The sequence below is a fragment of the Geotrypetes seraphini genome, chromosome 3 (assembly GCF_902459505.1).
Source record: "Geotrypetes seraphini chromosome 3, aGeoSer1.1, whole genome shotgun sequence".
Taxonomy (NCBI): domain Eukaryota; kingdom Metazoa; phylum Chordata; class Amphibia; order Gymnophiona; family Dermophiidae; genus Geotrypetes; species Geotrypetes seraphini.
This window is the reverse complement of record NC_047086.1, coordinates 175758504-175778347: the sequence shown is the minus strand read 5'-3', so window position 1 is coordinate 175778347 and position 19844 is coordinate 175758504. Positions and strand designations below refer to the sequence as shown.

The following is a 19844-nucleotide window of genomic DNA, read 5'->3' as shown; positions in this document are numbered from 1 at the left end:
TAATATATCTGAAAAAATTTTTATCTCCCTTTTTTACATTTTTAGCCATTTGTTCTTCCGCCTGTGCCTTCGCCAAACGTATCCTCTCTTGGCTTCTTTCAGTTTCACCCTGTAGTCCTTTCTGCTCTCCTCTTCTTGGGTTTTTTTATATTTCATGAACGCCAACTCTTTCGCCTTTATTTTCTCAGCCACTAGGTTGATGGAAAAGAGATCTAACCTTCCTCAGCATTCGTAAACTGAAAAAACATTTAACCAGAGAATTTATTTGATCCTTAAAGGTAAGGGAAGAGTCAAAAAGTATTCCCAAAATCTTGGAGGAGAACTCAATTTGTAAGGAGGCTCCAGAATCCAAAAGTATAGTGGCAGGAAGATAATCCAATTTTGGGCCTAACCACAGAAGTTTAGTTTTGGCTGCATTTAACTTCATCTGGACAGACATAGCCCAAGTTTGAAGTATGGAAATACAGTGGTTTATTCTAAAAGTTAAATTGGTAATATTTGAGTCGATCTCAATCAATATAAAGATGTCATCTGCATAGGTAAAAAGCGTTTCCCAAGGTTGTAGATGTTCAAAGTTGTCATATAAAGATTGAACAAGACTGGGGAAAGCGGAGAGCCCTGGGGAACCCCGCAAGGAGGCTGTCCGGAATTAGAAATATTACCATCAATATTAATTAAGATCGAGAAAATAAAAATTAAGAAAACCAAACAAGGACAACCTGATTAAGTCCGATATCTGAAAGTAATTGGAGCAGAATATCATGATGCACTACATCAAACGCTGTGGACAAGTCAAACTGAAGCAAAATTGAACATTTATTTTGTAGTCATAATTGTTGGACAAGACAAAATATAGAATCCATATACAACAAATGAGTACACAACAATAAGTAAAAAACAATGATAAAAACATTAAAAAATAAGATTAAAATTAACAGGAGTTATATGGATTAGCAATTAGCAATAAGAAGGTGGCTATGATCACCTATTTTGTCACAGTCATCCTTAGGCCGGAGCTTGTTTGGGTGGCACGTGACAGTATTGTTGCCACCTCTTGGGGGTGCATTGTTGTTATAGAGACTAAGGAGCATAAACATTAACACCACACAGGTACTGGAGCTGAATAAGAACCATGCTTTATTAATAAATAGTTCAAATTCCACCAGACTTTGTCAGTCACCAAGATAACAGTTCAATGCATGGAATCAAACAAAAGCAAAAATACAGTTTTTTGTGTCCGAATGTTCCCAACATAAGATTCACCGCGATGGTTCAAGCATAAAGAAATCAGATGACACCAGTGACAGCGTTCCAGGACTCTTCCATGCCTTAGCAAATCCTTGTAATATTCTGCTTAGCTTCACAGCATGCCACATGCAAAAATAAACAAAAAAAATCAAGTTAAGCTCTTGAGCAAACAATCCAAACAGCTCCTGGTTCTCCCTGCTCTGCAGCAAAAGGTAACAGTCCATTACAGCCTTCATAACAAAAACAAAAGCAAAACTTTTCCTCAAATGTTTCCACTATTGTGTTTCACCACACAACCCAGTCGCAGTGTCAAGCACTGGACTGCCAGCCTATTTACTTGCTGGCCAGAGAGTGCTACTTTGTATGTTGGAATTTTTATAATAATTTCCCACGTTCCCACCTCAGTAGAATACAAAGCATTTTCCCCAGGCAACTCCCCTGCGATCTTGGCTGCACTTCCCCCACTTGCAGGAGGAACAAAAATAAACTGCAGCAAAAAATCCCAACTAAAATCTTAACTGCCCAGAAGCAGACTTCACTAGCAAACAATTCTGAACACCATACTGTCTCTAGCTCAAGTAATAGTATCTTTCAAAGTTTACCAACAGAAAATAAAACAGTTTATGAACAAACTTTAACTTCTCCACAAACTTTCCTCTTGTTCTGTAATAAATGATAGTTTCCACTTGCCTTAAGAGCTCAGGAAATCTCCATTTCTTGCTGCTCTGTGTTGGGCTGGTCTGGTAGGGCTGTACCTCCATGAACTGGCTCTGTAAACTGTCCAAACTGAAGCCTCTGGAGAGTAGGCACATTGATTCATTTATCCTCCTCCCCTACAGCCACTCCCAGACCTCCAAGATCATTAGAATAATGAAGGAATTGGAGTTATCTTCTATTGTCTTTTTTTTTTTTTTTTTTAGGGAAGCATAGAAACCTCAATAAAGTATGGAAAACATCCTGTTGTTCTACTTGATAGGGATAGTAACATTGATGGTACAGTGGTAGAGCAATTCTGAAGAGAGAGGAAATCGCTGGTGGAGTTATAGCAATGGGGAGAGATATCTTCTGGCCGTAAAACATAACATCTATGACACATTGGGAAGAGACAATGTAAAGATCATTGAAATTCAGTGACTGAATGAGGTGCGCTGTAGGAGCAATAGAAGACTCCAATGAAAAAATCTGCGATGTGGAACATTTGGAGAGTGTGAGCTGTCACAGTAGAGAACTGCAAAAAAACAAAGTACAGTATAATCTCGTTATAACGGACTCGCTTATAACGGAACCTCACCTAAAGCGGACGAGGTCTGCTGGCCCCGACCGAGCACCATTATCATCGGATATAGCGGACTCGCATATAACGGACTTTCAGATATAATGGACAACTATTTTGGTCCCGAGAGCCACTTTTAGCTGTAATTTTCTTTGGCTATAATGGACATACAGGCTTCACCTACAAGGCATGTGGCATGCCGGTGATATAGTATCAAAATGCAGCCCAGAAGAAATGACAGAGTATTTTTCTTTCCAGTACAGTACGACATCTTTTAGTGTTCTGATTTTACAATCATTTCATGCCAAACTAATGTTTTGTTGAGTTTTGTTCTTGATGTTGGTGATATGGTTGTGCAGTGACTGTTGTTCATTGATTGAACGTTGTTTCAAGTTGACCTAAATAACATTTAAAAAAAATGCAACTCTGGATATAACGGACCATTTTTCCAGGTCCCTTAAAGTCCGTTATAACGAGATTATACTGTAATCCACTTATAGGTGCTACACCCAGAGTGGGGACCATTGCCAAATAGATGAGGAGATGCAAACTTAACAGGCTCTACACCACAAGTGGACCACTCTGTTCAGAAGTGATATGATGGGTAGAATAGGAGATCCATCTTTACAAGTTCTACACCTCTGATGAATTTTCATTGGAAGCAGATATAAAGAGGCAGCAGAAGTTTTCCATGATTAGTAGGCTCTTCATCCATGAAGGAACTATGAAAAAGTCTATAACCATAGTGGATGCTTCCCAGTTGACTGAAGTCTGGAAATTCTGACAGGTGGATAAATGGAATATACTGCTCAAAACCAGCCAAGTTTTGTATGAGCTGTTTGAGATAAAATGACATACAGTAGTTGAAATTGAGAACTCTGTTAGCCAACATATAGGTCTGGCAAAGATGGCAACCAAACATCCATAGTTCGGCCATCACATCCTGGCATAGACTCTGGAGCTGGAGGCTTTCAAGTGGATTTAACCAGCAAAGACTAATGTAACCATTGTGGTTTATCAATTCCAGGACAAGATTTTAATCTGCTGAGGTTAGGCTGGTACCAAGGGAGACAATGAAAGTACCGGTACCGATCATTGAAGATACAGGAATAGCACTGGTACCAAGGTAAACATAGTGTTGGTACCAAGTCTCGATACAGGTAAATAACACAGAGCAGGATGGATCAGTACCGAGCAGAGACTGATGCTAAAGCTGTGTCAGTACCAAAGGTAAAATAGAGGCATTGAGGCCAAAATTATTGTAAGTCGATTGCCAGCCATTCACCACACAGATGCTCTGCATATGGTGAGAGATTGCACCAGGGTACTAAGGGGTATGAAGCCGGTACCATAGGTGCTACATATGTCAAAGCGTTGAAAAACCCAATGGGCAGAGCACTTCAGAATTGATAACCTGCATTGATGATTGATGCCAGTGATGCTGGTGATGAGAATGATGAACTGTTGATGCTATCCGGTACTGAAGGAAATGATATCACTCAGACAATCAATCCGTGGAAAGGTGGCACCGGTACCATATAGGTGCAGCAGGGTGTCAAAGCGAGGAGAGGCATGCATCAAGAGACTCGATGCAAGATATGCCCATGACACTCGATGTCGATTTCGATAGAAGAAGTTGATGTTGATGCACCGATACCACTAGGAAACGGTACCACAGAAGAAGTCCAACTTTCCAGGTACCTGACTCCAGGCCTAATATTTTCTTACAGGAATAAAAAGAATAAAAACATTTGTTTAGTAAAATATTTATTCTTCTTCCTGTTCGGTTGTTGTTTGTTTTAATATAGCCCTAGAAGATCGGGAAGAGATCCAGCAGGAAATAGCAGCACAGGTCAAGTAATAAGGCTGAAAAGTCATTGACACAGTTGATGGGGACAAAGGCTGTAAAAATGGCTACAAGCCCAAAAATTAAGAAATTTACTTGAAAATTGTAAAGGATATAAAAGAAAAACAAGTAACAAGAAAGAAATAAGGAAATTAAGGAAAAAATACAAAGCAGGAAGGCAAATGAGACTAGACAAAGTTTAGACATGTGTTCTTCAAGCTGAGGAAAATGAAAAACTGATGACCTCGCAAGCCAGCGTTTGGCGGGAAGGCGTTTCCCATCACCTCACTTTTTCCCATTACTAACGATCATTTGTTTTCTACAGTTAGGAAAAACTACAGTGCACTTGAAGAGAATACCTAATGATTTCTATGAGTACTCTAAATAGGAAAAAAAAAAGAAATAAAAATTATACAAGAGGGGCACTCCCTTAATACTTGCTAGCAATTAATGTCTGTCTGGTTTCCAGCACATGAGTTATTATTTGTTGTATTGTGTCATATGTCAACTTCAGTGTTTATGGAAATACGAGTGGATTTCCATTTATGAGCGCTCACTATAATTACCAATATAATGAAAGAAGATTTAATTTTCCACTACTCACCACAACGATTTCAAACCTTATTCTTGTCTGTGATCAAAGTTTAAGAAATGAGTTATGCTTCCTCTTCTTCTTCTTTTTTCCGTTACACAAACATACCGAGCTACTTCCTGGTGGATGTGTCTGTGTTTAGGGACGCTGGGAAATGTAGTGTTCTATTTCTTTAACTTGAAATCATCAGCAGCTATTTTCTTTTTTCATTATTAATGTCTCTACAATAACTGGAACATATTGCATAGGGTTCTTATGATCCGCTTCTATCCCAAATGGTAATATTAATTAATGTTGTGCTAACACACCGAAGCAAAAGTAACTTCTGCTTTTTCCATACACTATGCTGTTTCTTTCTTTTAACCCATTGTAGGCTGTGTTAGGAAAAAATCAGTTGTCTAGTTTTAATCAATATGTAGGATTTTATTTGGTTTCTTAGCAAAAATATATTATGAGTCAAACAAAATTGAACCCATGATTTGATAGAATCCCATGGGAAGGACATTTCTCCCATAAATCCTATTTTATTATAATTTTTAGGGTTTATCCTCTTTATTTTAGTATGTTTCAATATAACCTATGTGTTAATATGTTTAAGGCTATAGCTTAGCCATCCTTTTGCTTGGGTTTGACTCTTTGCTAATTCATATTTATGTTTAGCGTATTACTCCTGTCCTTTGAACATCATATGCCATTGTAACTATAACTCCCTTAGGCTGACAAATATAATTCAGCCAATACATATATTAGACTTTAGCCTATCTGAATTAAAGCAGATAAGTTTTTGTTTTCTTTTGTATGTCATCTTTTAACGCTGTACCTATCCTATTAGTAATATTGCTCAGGTATTGTTGGAAACAAGTTAAATGATATATACAGTACAGATATTTTTGCCTTATTAATTGTGGATCACTTCACAAAGACAATTGCCATATCAGAGGAAGCTGTATGCTACATGAGAACCCGTGTTTACATCCTTTTAATGTCTATTAATGACTTATTTGCATAATCCTTTAAATCTCTATGGGCTTTAGGGCTGTTACCGCAGCGACCCGCGCTAAACGGCTTTGTAAAAGAGGCCCTAAGTGAGATCACTTCTTAAAACCACTAGGAATTTTTTGGAACATGTTGGGGGAAAATAGCAAACTGAAATCAAATGGCTCAGTTGTGAAAAAGAAACGAAAAAGTTTATCCTGACCAGAGCCTGACCCAGGCCTAAGGGGGTCAATGAGCTGTGGAAAACTAAGAAAACCTAAAAGTACTTGCAAATTAGAAAAATAAGAGAAAATAAGGCCACAAAACTTAGCCAGCCATGAGCTGTGGAGAGAACGGGAGAGCACATCCTCACTACTCCACAGATGAAAAGAGACTGGTCCTGCAAGGCAGTGGCAGGCAGAAATCCATATGCTCATGTATGCTGCTGCCTTCCAAAGACTTTTAGAACAGATGCTGTGAAGTTATCTGCGCCTGGCTCCATCAGATTACGTCACCCATATGTGAGTATATTATGTCCTGCTTGTCCTCAGAGAAACTAAGAAACACTTACCAATATACTTGAAAGGCTTTTCCAGTTTTGCTAGATGACTGAGAGTTGCTTCTACTATAGATATACTCCAACGATTTACTCTATTCTGTTGGTAAGCACTACCACCAACTGTATTTTCTATTGCCTAAAAATATGTGTACAAAGGTCATTGCCACATTTAAGAAAGTTAAATAAATGTTAATTTACAGTTTATATTTAATAATTTCAGGGTTCTTTTTCTAAGCTGCAGTAAAAATGGAGTTTCACTCATCCTAACATGGGACTTTCCTACACAATGAGCCCATTTTTACTGTGGCTATAAAATAGGATTTTTTTTTTTCTTTTTGCCAGTCTTGCACTAATTTTTCCATCAGCATGGGGGTCTGGAAAATATATTAAAGTGGGAGCACTTATTGCCTCCTATTTAGGAAAACAGTAAGGGCTCCTGGGTTAGCCAGTTAAGCAGTTACTTACCGTAACAGGTGTTATCCAGGGACAGCAGGCAGATATTCTCACATGTGGGTGACGTCATCCACGGAGCCCTGGTATGGACAGCTTTAAAAGTGCATCGCCACTTTAAGAACTTAAGTGCTTTCCCGTCTGACGCAGGCTTGCTGCTCCTCAGTTCCATAAGCAAGCTAAGAAGCCAACTAGGGGAGGTAACAGGTATTATCCAGGGACAGCAGGCAGATATTCTCACTGATGGATGTGATGTCACCGATGGAGCCCCAGTACGGGGCATGCACGAGTGCCTTCCCGCCCGACGTAGGCGCGCGGTCCCTCAGTTAAGATAAGCCAGCTAAGAAGCCAACCCGGGGAGGTGGGTGGGTTGTGAGAATATCTGCCTGCTGTCTGTAAGTAATTGTGCTTTATCCCAGGACAAGCAAGCAGATGGGTGAACTCCAAGCTAACACAGATGGGATGGTGGGAGAGTTGGCCAAAGAAATACAATTGGAAAACATAATGGCCGAAGTGCCCATCCAGTCTGGAGAAAAAAACAGATAATAGTGAGAAATGAAGGAATGAATTAAGGACCAGGTGGCAGCTATACAGAGTTCCTCAGTAATGTAACTATAAGAAAAACAACAAAAGCTGCCAGAACTCGAACTTAGGGACTGGGACTTAGGGAATTCCCTTGCCAGGCCAGTCCGAGGAAAGGAGAACGAGAGGGAGGCAATCAGTCAAGTAAAAATTGTTCCCATGAATATAGGAGCGTGTGGCGCAGATGTTGGAGCTACAACCTCAGCACCCTGGGGTTGTGGGTTCAAACCCCGCGCTGCTCCTTGTGACCCTGGGCAAGTCACTTAGTCTTCCGTAGCCCCAGGTACGTTAGATAGATTGTGAGCCCACCGGGACAGATAGGGCAAATTCTTGAGTACCTGATTGTAAAAACCGCTTAGATAATCTTGATAGGCGGTATATAAAAAAACCTAATAAACTTGAAACTTGAAACATATCCAAACTGAGTTGAATTAAAAGAAAAGGTTGGGACAAAATCACTGCGGTTCCGACCTGAGTAACAAGGACAAGAAAAAACCGCTTATAGGACAAAACATATAAAGCCAGGATCCTCATAGGAAAACTAGGTGCAGGAAACATAGACAGAAGAACTGACTGAGCAAAATGAAAATAGTAGAAGATACTGTGGACATGAACACAGAATCATCTTAGCTTGATGAAGACTGATAAGGATGAAGCTGCTAACAGGTCGTGAAACTCACTGATCCCCCTGGAAGAGGTGAGAGACATAAGGAAAAAACATTTTTCAGGTAATAAACTCAAGTGGAGCTGACACCATTGTTACAAATGGTAGCATCAACAAGCTGGAAAGAACCACAGGAATAGTCCAGATGGCAGAAGAAGGAATGAGGTGTGATTACATACATGAAAAACTCCTGTCATGATACTGGGAACCAGAGGAGAAATCAGAAAGAGGGCGCTCCTCGACAGATCAAGGGAAAAAATGCAATAGCATTAAAAAGAAGTCTGAGAGCTATAGACTCGAGACTAGAAGCAAACAAAGGAACATAACATAAGAACATAAGCAGTGCCTCTGCTGGGTCAGACCAGAGGTCCGTCATGCCCAGCAGTCCAGGACCTGTATAGTAACCCTCTATCTATACTCTTCTATCTCCTTATCCTTCAGAAAATTGTCCAATCCCTTCTTGAACTCCAATACCATACCCTGTCCTATCACGCCCTCTGGAAGCGCATTCCAAGTGTCCACCACCCGTTGGGTGAAGAACTTCCTAGCATTGGTTCTGAATCTGTCCACTTTTAATTTTTCCAAATGCCCTCTCGTTCTTGTAGTTTTCAAAAGTTTGAAGAATCTGTCCCTCTCCACTTTCTCTATGCCCTTCGTGATCTTAAAAGTCTCTATCATATCCCATCTAAGTCTCCACTTCTCCAGGGAATAGAGCCCCAGTTTCTCCAATCTTTCAGCATATGAAAAGTTTTCCATACCATTTATCAAACATGTCGCTGTCTTCTGAACCCTCTCGAGTATCGCCATATCCTTTTTTAGGTACGGCGACCAATATTGGATGTAGTACTCCAGATGCAGGCGAACCATCGCCCGATACAACGGCAGGATAACTTCTTTCGTTCTGGTTGTAATACCCTTCTTGATTATATCTAGCATTCTATTCGCTTTCTTAGCAGCCGCTGCGCATTGTGCCGACGGCTTCATTGTCTTGTTAAGAAGGTAAAAGCAGGCAGAGAAAAAGACACCAGGAAAGAAAACGAAACCACTTGCGAAATCAACAAGGGCGAGTGGCAGAAATCAACAAATGGGCTGAGAAAGATGTAATGAAATGAACGCAGCCCAAAGAAAAAAACAAAGAAGATTGGAAGAAATCAAGGATTCCAGACAGTAGTGAGATGTGAATGTATGAACTGAGGACCAAGTAGTAGCACTTTGGAAGCCATGTGACCCTGTAGTACCATCATTTTCCTGACCAAGAGTGATGGCAGGTAAGAAGTCCGAGTGCAAATCTGAATCAAATTTTCTAGTCCTTGCTGAGGGAGAACGCTCTGAGATGAATGGTTTCTAGCAGAACTCTGATAAATTGCAGATTCTGAGAGGGCTGAGGTTGGGATTTGGGAAAATTGATTTTGAAACCCAACTACTGAAGGAAGAGAATTGTTAAGCGAGACGCTGCAATCACCCCTTGAGAGGTTGGATCTTTGATCAGCCAATCGTTCAGATAGGGGAACACCTGGAGACCCTGAGTCTGCAATGCCCCTGCCACTACAACAAGGCACTTGATGAATACTCTGGGAGAGGATGCAAGGCCAAAGGGCAGAACCTTGTATTGATAATGGTGCTGTGCCACGTGAAATCTGAGGAATTTCCTGGAGGCCAGATTCACTGGAATGTGAGTATAAGCCTCTTTCAGATCTAGAGAGCTTAGCCAGTCATTGTGATCTAAGAGGGTATATAAAGTTGTCAGGGACAACATCCAAAACTTTTCCTTCACTAGAAACCTGTTGAGGCCTCTGAGGTCTAAGATTGGATGCAGACTCCCGTCTTCTTTGGGATGCGAAAATACCGGGAGTAAAGCCCCCGGTTTCTCTGTGCAGGTGAAACTTCCTCTATAGCATTGAGAAGAAGGAGGGAGTTTATCTCCCAAAGAAGAAGGGACATCTGCTGAAGTTGAAAGATGACTCTCTTGGCAGATGATCTGGAGGCATATTGATGAAGTGAAGAGAGTATCCCTCTCGAATGACTTTTAGCACCCAAAGGTCTGTGGTAATCAGTTCCCAATGGAGATAATACAGCTGGAGCCAACTTCTGATTGGTTGAGGAAGAGGCTGATAAATAGGAACAATGGCTATGCTCTCTAGCAGCCCGTCAAAAAGACTGAGTAGGCTTTTGAGGAGCTGCTAATTGAGATATCTGAAGGCGTTGTTCTTTTCAAAGCTCCTGAAGAGGAACAATGCTTACTGGACTTGTAGCATCGAGATGAGGAGGAAGAGTAACGATGCCCCGATGAACTGGAGTGGGACCTCGAAGGAGAGCTGGACCTGTGATGAGATGGCCTTCGCTTGGGCATGGAATGTCGATGCTGCTCTGGAGAGCCAGTGTTAGTACCACAGGATCTAGTGGCCTTGTGCTAAGGCTTGGTCGGTACTGAAGGAGTGAATGTCGGGGTAAGGCATTTAAACATATCACTCATTTGTCAAAGCACATCGAGCTTTTCATGGAATGAAAGCACCTTTGGCATTTCTGCTGGTACCATCAGTGCCGCATCTTGCCTCAGAGAGGGTGACCTCAAAGAGGATGCACACCTCGATGTAGGAGAGGCAAGGTGAAAGAGAAGTCGTTGCTTGGTCAGCATCAAGGGACTCGATGCAAGAGTGACCTGCGATACCTGTTGGGAATCTGGCAGCTTCTTAACTGGCTTACCAGATGGAGCAATGTCTTCCAATGCCAGTATCGATGTCAATGCCTTCGACGTTGAAGGTTGTGATGTCTTCTCTGTGTCCATACCGGTGCCAAACAATTTTTTTGTTGAAGTTTCCAGCTCTTGATGGAACGTTTCTGCAAGGTAGAACACTGAGCACAAGATTCTACATAGTGCTTCGGGCCAAGGCACTGCAAGCACCAACTGTGGGGGTCAGTGTTGGAAATTTGCCTTTGGCACCAGCAACACTTTTTAAAACCTGTTAATGGCCGGGACATCAACGGAAAGAGCGCCTCAGCCAAAAGGCCTTGTTGGGTGAAGCCCGAAAGGCGAAAAGAGAAAAAAAAAACCAAACCAGGAAATTTTTTTCCTAAGTTAACTTCAAAGTTAAAGGAAAAGAAAAGAAGAATAACACGTGAGTGGAATGGCAAAATACACAAAATTTAAACAGCGTTCAAAAACACAACTTCTTAGCTCTGTGGAAAACTAAGAACTGAGGTACTGCAAGCCTACGCCGGGCAGGAAGGCACTTGCGCATGCATGGTGCAGGCTGTTTGCAAACTTTCTTAAGTTTTTAAAGCTGTCCGTACCAGGGCTCCGTGGATGATGTCAACCACATATGAAAATATGTAGCCTGCTTGTCCTGGGATAACTGTCTCCTAAGTTGACAAAACTGCTATATTTAACTTACTATATATACTCTAATATAAGTTGATCTGAATATAAGTCGAGACCCCCCTCTCCCCCCACAAAACAAGGAAAAATGTTTGACTTGAATATAAGTCGGGCAGCTTAATATTCAAGTGTCCTGCCCTGTCAGGCTCTGCACTCAGCCCCCTAGCACCTTTCCTTCCTTCCCCTGTCAGACTCTGCACTCTTCCTCCCAGGCTCTGCCTTCTGTCCCCCACCCCCTCGGCCCTATCTTTGCAGACCAGATATGCAATCAAGAGAGGTTTGCTGTCTGCCAGGAGCCAGGATCCGAGATGTAACCACCTGCCTAGACAAACTTATCAAGCCCCATGACCACTTCCCCATGCTTTTCATCCACGTTGGAATGAACGACACTGCCAGGAACACCTCGGAGAACATATCTGTAGACTTTGGAGCCCTGGGTGAGAAGCTTAGGAGGATGGAAGCGCAGGTGGTCTTCTCCTCGATCCTCCCAGTGAGAGGCAAAGGGAAAGCCAGGGAGGATCGTATCCAGAGGACAAATGACTGGCTGCACGGATGGTGCAGGGAGATGAACTTCGGATTCCTGAACCATGGAGAGGCGCTGCAAGGACTTCAGGGACCTGACGGACTTCACCTGACCAGAAGGGGAAAGAACGTCTTTGGACACCGACTAGCCCGCCTACTTCGTAGGGCTTTAAACTAAGTAAGTTGGGGGAGGGTACCCATTCACATGCTGGCGCAAGTAACCAACTTGGCGAGGTAAGTTGCCAATCCATTTCTGAGTCCGAGGTAAGTACACACTGCATTTCCAAGTCAGAGGTAAATACACACATTGCAAACAGTATTATAGGAGTCCAATTAGCTCAAGCAGGAATATCTACACAGGGACATAGCAAACATAAGGTATGGAGGGCTATGTACGTTAATGCCCACAGTTTGGGCAATAAGATTCTGGAATTAGAAAAGGAAATGAGGAACGCCGACCTAGATGTGGTGGCGATATCCGAGACTTGGTTCACGGACTCCTATGGGTGGGATATGGCTATACCGGGATACAACTTACTTCGGCGGGACAGAGAGGGCAAAATGGGAGGAGGGGTAGCACTATACACTAAAGAGGACATCAAAGTTACCAAAATCTCAGATGTCAAGTACACCAGGGAATCCCTCTGGGTGAATTTGGCTAGGGGGAAGGACAAATGCCTGTATCTTGGTGTAGTATACAGACCTCCAAGACAACAGGAAGACATGGATATAGAATTAGTCGAAGACATTGAGAATATCACTTTGCATGGAGACACAGTATTGTTAGGAGACTTCAATATGCCTGATGTGGATTGGAACAATCTTTCCGCTACGACCAGCAGCAGCAGGAAGCTATTAACCTCTATAAAGGGAGCGAGACTCAGACAAATGGTATTAGAGCCCACTAGGGATCGGGCGATACTAGCCCTAATACTCACCAACGGAGAAAGTGTCACAGAGGTCTCGGTAGGTGATACGTTGGCCTCCAGTGACCACAACATGATATGGTTCAACCTCAGGAAAGGTTTCACTAAGTCAAGCACATCAACCAAGGTCCTCAACTTTAAGGGCACAAACTTCGAAAGCATGGGAGATTTCGTCCATCGGGCACTGCAAAACCATGCCGAAACAGATAATGTAGAGGTAATGTGGTCAACTCTGAAATCAACCTTACACGAAGCAACCAACTGCTACGTCAAATCAGTAAATAAACGGCGAAGAAACAATAGACCACAGTGGTTCTCTGCAGAGATCTAAGACCTCATAAAAAAGAAGAAAAGAGCATTCATCATCTACAAACAATCAGGGAAGCGAGAATCCAAGGAAGACTATCTTGTCAAGTCAAAAAAGGTCAAAAAGGCAGTCAGGGAGGCCAAACTCCGAATGGAGGAGAACCTTGCGAAGAACATCAAGAAGAGTGATAAATCCTTCTTCGGTATATTAGTGTCAGATGGGATAGTACGCCTTAGGAAACCCGACGGGAACTATGTAGAATTGGACTCCAACAAAGCCAAACTTTTAAATGAATACTTCTGCTCGGTCTTCACTTGCGAGGCGCCGGGATCCGGCCCTCAGCTGCCGATGAGGGAAAACTCGGAAGACCCGTTTCGAAATTTCAAGTTTACGCCCAGCAGTGTCTATGAGGAGCTATCAAGACTCAAGATGAACAAAGCTATGGGACCGGTGCTCAGGGAGTTGAGTGGCGGAACTGTTATCTGCGCTCTTCAATCTTTCCCTAAGTATAGGAAGAGTCCCGTTGGATTGGAAAATGGCTAACATCATTCCACTCCACAAAAAGGGATGCAGGACGGAGGCTGAGAATTATAGACCGGTGAGTCTCACATCGATAGTGAGTAAATTTATGGAAACACTAATCAAATGCCAATTGGATATGATCCTGAACGAGGAGAATCTACAAGATCCCCATCAACATGGTTTTACGAAGGGAAGGTTCTGCCAATCAAATATGATCAGCTTGTTTGACTGGGTAACAAGAAAGCTGGATATAGGGGAGTCCCTGGACGTCGTGTACCTGGACGTCAGCAAAGCGTTTGATAGCGTCCCACACCGCAGGTTATTGAGCAAGATGGGTGAAACATTAACTGCATGGGTTAGGGACTGGCTTAGAGGTAGACTTCAGAGGGTAGTGGTAAACGGTACCCTCTCCGATACGACGGTCTTGGGCCTGATCCTATTTAACATCTTCGTAAGAGACTTGGCTGAGTGGCTTCGAGGTAAATTAACATTATTCGCCGATGATGCCAAACTATGCAACATGGTAGGCAACCGCACAACAGATGAAAGCACAGTTCCCGACAAAAGCTCAATGCCCGACAGTATGACGCAGGACCTACTCCTGCTGGAGCATTGGTCAAAGACCTGGCAACTAAGTTTCAATGCCAAAAAATGCAAGGTCATGCACCTGGGCGGCAAAAATCCATGCAGGACTTACACCCTAAATGGTGAGATCCTAGCAAGGACTGTAGCAGAACGTGACTTGGGGGTGATCATTAGCGAAGACATGAAGACTGCCAATCAAGTGGAGAAAGCTTCATCCAGGGCTAGACAAACCATGGGCTGTATCCGTAGAAGTTTCGTCAGCCGTAAGCCCGAGGTCATAATGCCATTGTACAGATCCATGGTGAGACCCCATCTGGAATACTATGTACAATTCTGGAGGCCGCATTATCAAAAAGATATGCGAAGAGTTGAGTCGGTTCAGCGAATGGTCACCAGGATGGTCTCAGGACTCAAGGATCTCCCATATGAGGAACGACTGGGTAAGTTGCAGCTGTACTCACTCGAGGAACGCAGAGAGAGGGGAGACATGATCGAGACGTTCGAATATGTCACAGGCCGTATCGAGGTGGAAGAGGATCTCTTTTTCCTTAAAGGACCCACAGCAATAAGAGGGCATCCGTTGAAAATCAGGGGTGGGAAATTTCATGGTGACACCAGAAAATATTTCTTCACCGAAAGGGTGGTTGATCGCTGGAATAATCTTCCACAACAGGTAATTGAGGCAAGCAGCGTGCCAGATTTTAAGAAAAGATGGGATTGGCATGTGGGATCTCTTCATGGAGGTAGTTAGGGGGTGGGCCTTTAGTGTGGGCAGACTAGATGGGCCGTGGCCCTTTTCTGCCGTCATATTCTATGTTTCTATACCTCTGCCATGGTGGAGGTACAGGTGCAGCGGTTTATCTGCTGATCCATGGTGGAGGTGCAGCAGGCAGGAGCAAGCTTTTCAAACTCCTGTCCCGCTGCTAACCGGCTGCGCAATCGAATTTCCTCATCTGAATGGCATGAGCAGCAGCGCGATTTGGCGCTGCTTCTCGGCGCTCAGCGGCTTCCTTACTGGCTCCCACGAAGTCTCACAAGAATTTGCGGGAGCCAGTAAGGACGCTGCTGAGCGCCGAGAAGCAGCGCCAAATCGTGCTGCTGCTCGTGCCGCTCAGATGAGGAAACTGTACAATAATAATAATAAAAAGTGATGTAGACTAATATGCTAATCCCAATAAGGTGGGCTATCCACACTGGTCCATATACTAAGAATCACTTTTTCCCCCAGTAAACCTGCCTTACATAGAAGATGGTTTCCCCTACCCTACAGCACAAACACCTTAAATCTATCCAAAATGAAGCCTGGCACTGACAAAGGAATCGGGGTATCTAAAAGATATTCCAAAAAGGCGACTATAACCCTCCCCCCCCAAAAAAAAAAAGGATTCTACTTACCTCTTTAATGATAAGGCTTACTTCATCAACAATAAAAGAAGTCTGAGAGGAAAAAGACAGGACTTTAAATTCCAAAATCATTTTTTGTTTTCAAACCATTTTTCTTTAAATTGATGACTGCATATATATTACACAAAAATTACTGTTTTAAAACAGAAAAATGGTTCATAGAACATTCCTACAAAAAGATTAACAAATATGAAAAGAACGTGTGTAAAAGAGAGAAAGTGTAATAATTGAGAATCCCAATACCTTAATTAGATCTCTCAATTGAGAGGAGGAGACATCAAATGACAAATGGAAAATAAATATCACAAAATGAAAGGAAAAGCTTAACATACTACTCACCAATTTACATTCAAGGGCTCTAGACAATCATATTAAATATAGTCTGGAGGTAGAAGCAAATTTATTCATCATCAAAAGCCTAGGTTGAAAATGTGAACATGTATTTTTATTGGGCCCGATATTCAAAGGATTTATACTCCTAACTTTGGGGACCTTTTACTAAAGCCGCAGCAAAAGTGCCTTAGTGTACCCATTATATAGATCTTTCTTGTACACTAAGGGCCTGTTTTACAAAGCCACACTAGCAGCTGCTGTGTGGCAACAGCCCTGAAGCCCATAGAAAGAGCTTCGGGGCTGTTGCTGCGCGGCTTTGTAAAACAGGCACTAAGACTACTTTTGCCACAGCTGGAAAATGGTTGATTTGACTATTTTTCAAATTAATGGCCATGCACTAATTTTGCCATTAGCGTGCGGTCATTAAAAAACTTTACTGTGGGTGGTGGGGGGCGCTAGCGATCACCGAACATGGTGCACGTAAAGAGCTTGAGCTCCTGCAAAGCCGCATTACAAAATCGATATACCCTGCTTTCTCTCAGAGTAATCTTCCTCCTAATCAGTGATCTGATATCCTTGAGACGATGCCCGCTAGCAAATCGGCAAACGACAGAACACCAATCCGGTTTCCCCACAAAAAGCGCCCAGTAGCAAGCCGGATGAAGAGACTTCGCAGGCCATCCTCGACAAGCTGCGTGCCATGCGCTCTGAAGTGAAGAGCGACGCAGAGGTAATTAAAGCTGAACTGGCTGCACTCACATTTGAGTTCTCCACACTAAAAACTAAGGTTGAGGAAACTGCAGCTCGTGTAACCACTGCGGAAACTAACATTAAGGAACTCATGAAATGCACTAAACGCATATCTGCTTTAGAAGCCCAATTATAGGACTTTAATAACTGTTCGCGCCGAAACAACTTTCGTATTTTGGGCCTACCAGAGGCGTGGGAAGACCGGGATATGGCTGATTTCCTCACAAAAATGCTACAGAAGCTTCTGGATATCTCATTCGATTTACCTCTCGAGATAGACAGAGCCCATAGGGTGCCCACCAATTCTCTGCCAAACAGCACTGGCAAATATCCTCGGCCCACGGTCGTGAGGCTGCTACGATACACAAAAGTCATCACTATAATGCAGCAGGCACGTGTTAAGGCTCCCATCAAATTTGAGGGGCATACCCTTCTCTTTGTCCCTGATCTGGGAAAACACACTGCCAAAATGAGGAAGCTTCTTTTGGATTTCGCCCCAAACTGAAGCAGTTGGGGGCTAGGCTTGGAATGATGTATCCTGCCTGGCTGCGTGTCACATATAATAACATCACTAACAACTTTACTAGTCCTTCAGATCTAGCTGAATATCTGGAGCAAATAGCACTGAGTACAATCGATTGTACCTGACTTATATTCTCCTAATTTGAGATCATGCAGATTGTTTTGCTGTATTTCTTTCATTGTACTGCAGATATAAGATTGCACAACTTATTACTATGCTAATGGATGTTTTACCATGTTTAACTTTGCTTTTTGCAGGGTTTCTATCATTCTGTTTTACTAAAGGTTTTGCGGTTCACTCTAGCTTATTGTGTTCACATGGCTTGCTGACCCGTGTTAAGCCATTAAGACATATGTTACTGCTTCTATTCTGTAGCAGATAGCTCTTTTTCTTTTATGACCGTACAGCTATTACTTTTATTATCTATATACATTGTCCTCTGTCATGCCAATCATTATTGCATATTTTTGATGCTGCTTAGCTCTAATTTACTTACTATTAACTATGTCTCTTTCATGCTGCACACTTAGGCCCGGATTCTGTATAACACGCCCGTCCCGGGCGTCCTATACAGAATCGGAACAAAACCCGCCTAAAGTAAACCTGATTCTATAACCGCCGTCCATGTTGCAGACGCCGGTTACAGAATCAGGTTTTTGTTTAGATGCGGCCACTATACTTTATCACGGCAAGGGATTTCCCTGCCGCGATTAGTATAGCAGCCACAACTACGTCGTCAGTCTCCCCAACCCCCCTGACGTTCGTGGCAGGAGGGTGCCCAACCCCTCCTGCTGAAAGAACCCGCCCGCCCAAAGATTGCTGGCAGGAGGGTACCCAACCCCTCCTGCCAGACCCCCCCCAACGACCCCCCACAAACAAAATGCCCTAACCACCCCCCGGACCCCCGCAACGGCCTCCCTGAAGATCGCCAGCAGGAGGGTGCCCAACCCCTCCTGCCGGACCATCCCCCAACGAAACCCCCACCCCAGAACCCCCCTCAAGCTTACTGCCAAGTTGGCCGGACAGGTCTTCCCACCGTCCGGCCAGCAGGCCCGCCTCTGACCAAATGAGGCAGGCCTGCCCCTCCCCTGCCCAAACCACAGGATCCTAAGGCCTGATTGGCCCAAGCGCCTAAGGCCCCTCCCGCTATAGGAGGGGGGTTCCGGGGTGGGGGTTTCGTTGGGGGAGGGTCTGGCAGGAGGGGTTGGGCACCCTCCTGCCGGCGATCTTCGGGGGGCATAAAGGGGTCCGGCAGGAGGGGTTGGGCACCCTCCTGCCGGCGATCTTCGAGGAGGCCGTTGGGGGGTCTGGGGAAGGCGGTTAGGGAATTTTGTTTGGGGGTGTCATTGGGGGGTCCGGCAGGAGGGGTTGGGTACCCTCCTGCTGGCGATCTATGTGGAGGTTCTTTTAGCAGGAAGGGTTGGGCACCCTCCTGCCGTGAACGTCGGGGGGGTTGGGGAGACTGGCGGCCGTAGCTGTGGCCACTATACTAATCGCAACAGGGAGGTCCCTTGCCGCAATAAAGTATAGCAGCTGCGTCTACCGTATTTTCACGCATATAACACGCGCATTATACACGATTTTACAAACAGCACAGTTACTTACCGTAACAGTTGTTATCCAGGGACAGCAGGCAGATATTCCCACACATGGGTGACGTCACCGACGGAGCCCCGCAGCGGACAGCCTCGAAAGCAAACTTGCTTGAAGATCTCGATCTTTCGAGGACTGCACCGCGCATGCGCGCGTGCCTTCCCGCCCGAACTAGGGGGCACATCTCCTGAGAGGATCCTCAGTTCAGATACCTAGCCAAGAAGCCAACTAGGGGAGGAGGGAGGGTTGTGGGAATATCTGCCTGCTGCCCCTGGATAACAACTGTTACGGTAAGTAACTGTGCTTTATCCCAGGACAAGCAGGCAGCATATTCCCACTCATGGGTGACCTCCAAGCTAAGTAAAAAGGGATGGAGGGAAGTTGGCAATTTACGAAAAAAGATTTTGCAAAACAGATTGGCCAAAATGGCCATCCCTCCTGGATAAAGTATCCAGACAGTAATGAGAGGTGAAAGTATGAACCGAGGACCAAGTGGCAGCCTTGCAGATTTCCTCAATAGGGGTTGATCGGAGGAAAGCTACAGATGCCGCCATAGCTCTAACTTTGTGGCCCGTCACTCGACCTTGCAGAGGAAGACCACCCTGAGCATAGCAGAAAGAAATGCAAGCAGCCATCCAGTTGGAGATGGTGCGCTTCGAGATAGGACGTCCCAACCTGATCAAAGGAGATGAAAAGTGGAGGAGATGTTCTGTGAAGTTGAGTGCGTTGGAGGTAGAAAGCCAAGGCACGTTTACAGTCCAAGTTATGAAGAGCCGCTTCTCCAGGATGAGTATGAGGCTTTGGAAAAAAAAAA

The 19844-nt window shown here is 43.9% G+C and overlaps 1 protein-coding gene across 2 annotated transcripts in view; it reads right to left on the bottom strand.

Annotated features, from left to right (window-relative positions):
* Positions 1 to 19844, bottom strand: part of LOC117356391 (dynein light chain Tctex-type 1-like) — an 80970-nt gene that overhangs the window by 23377 nt on the left and 37749 nt on the right. The window contains exons 2-4 of one of the 2 annotated variants that reach the window (XM_033935534.1): positions 15823 to 15864; positions 6506 to 6629; positions 1191 to 1350 (exon numbers count right to left, since the gene is read on the bottom strand). In XM_033935534.1, coding sequence (XP_033791425.1) covers positions 1193 to 1350; positions 6506 to 6629; positions 15823 to 15864 — 324 coding nt within the window. In that variant the 3' untranslated portion in view covers positions 1191 to 1192. Of the gene's footprint in view, positions 1 to 1190; positions 1351 to 6505; positions 6630 to 15822; positions 15865 to 19844 lie in introns of those variants that run through there. The other variant, XM_033935535.1, reaches the window with a different exon arrangement.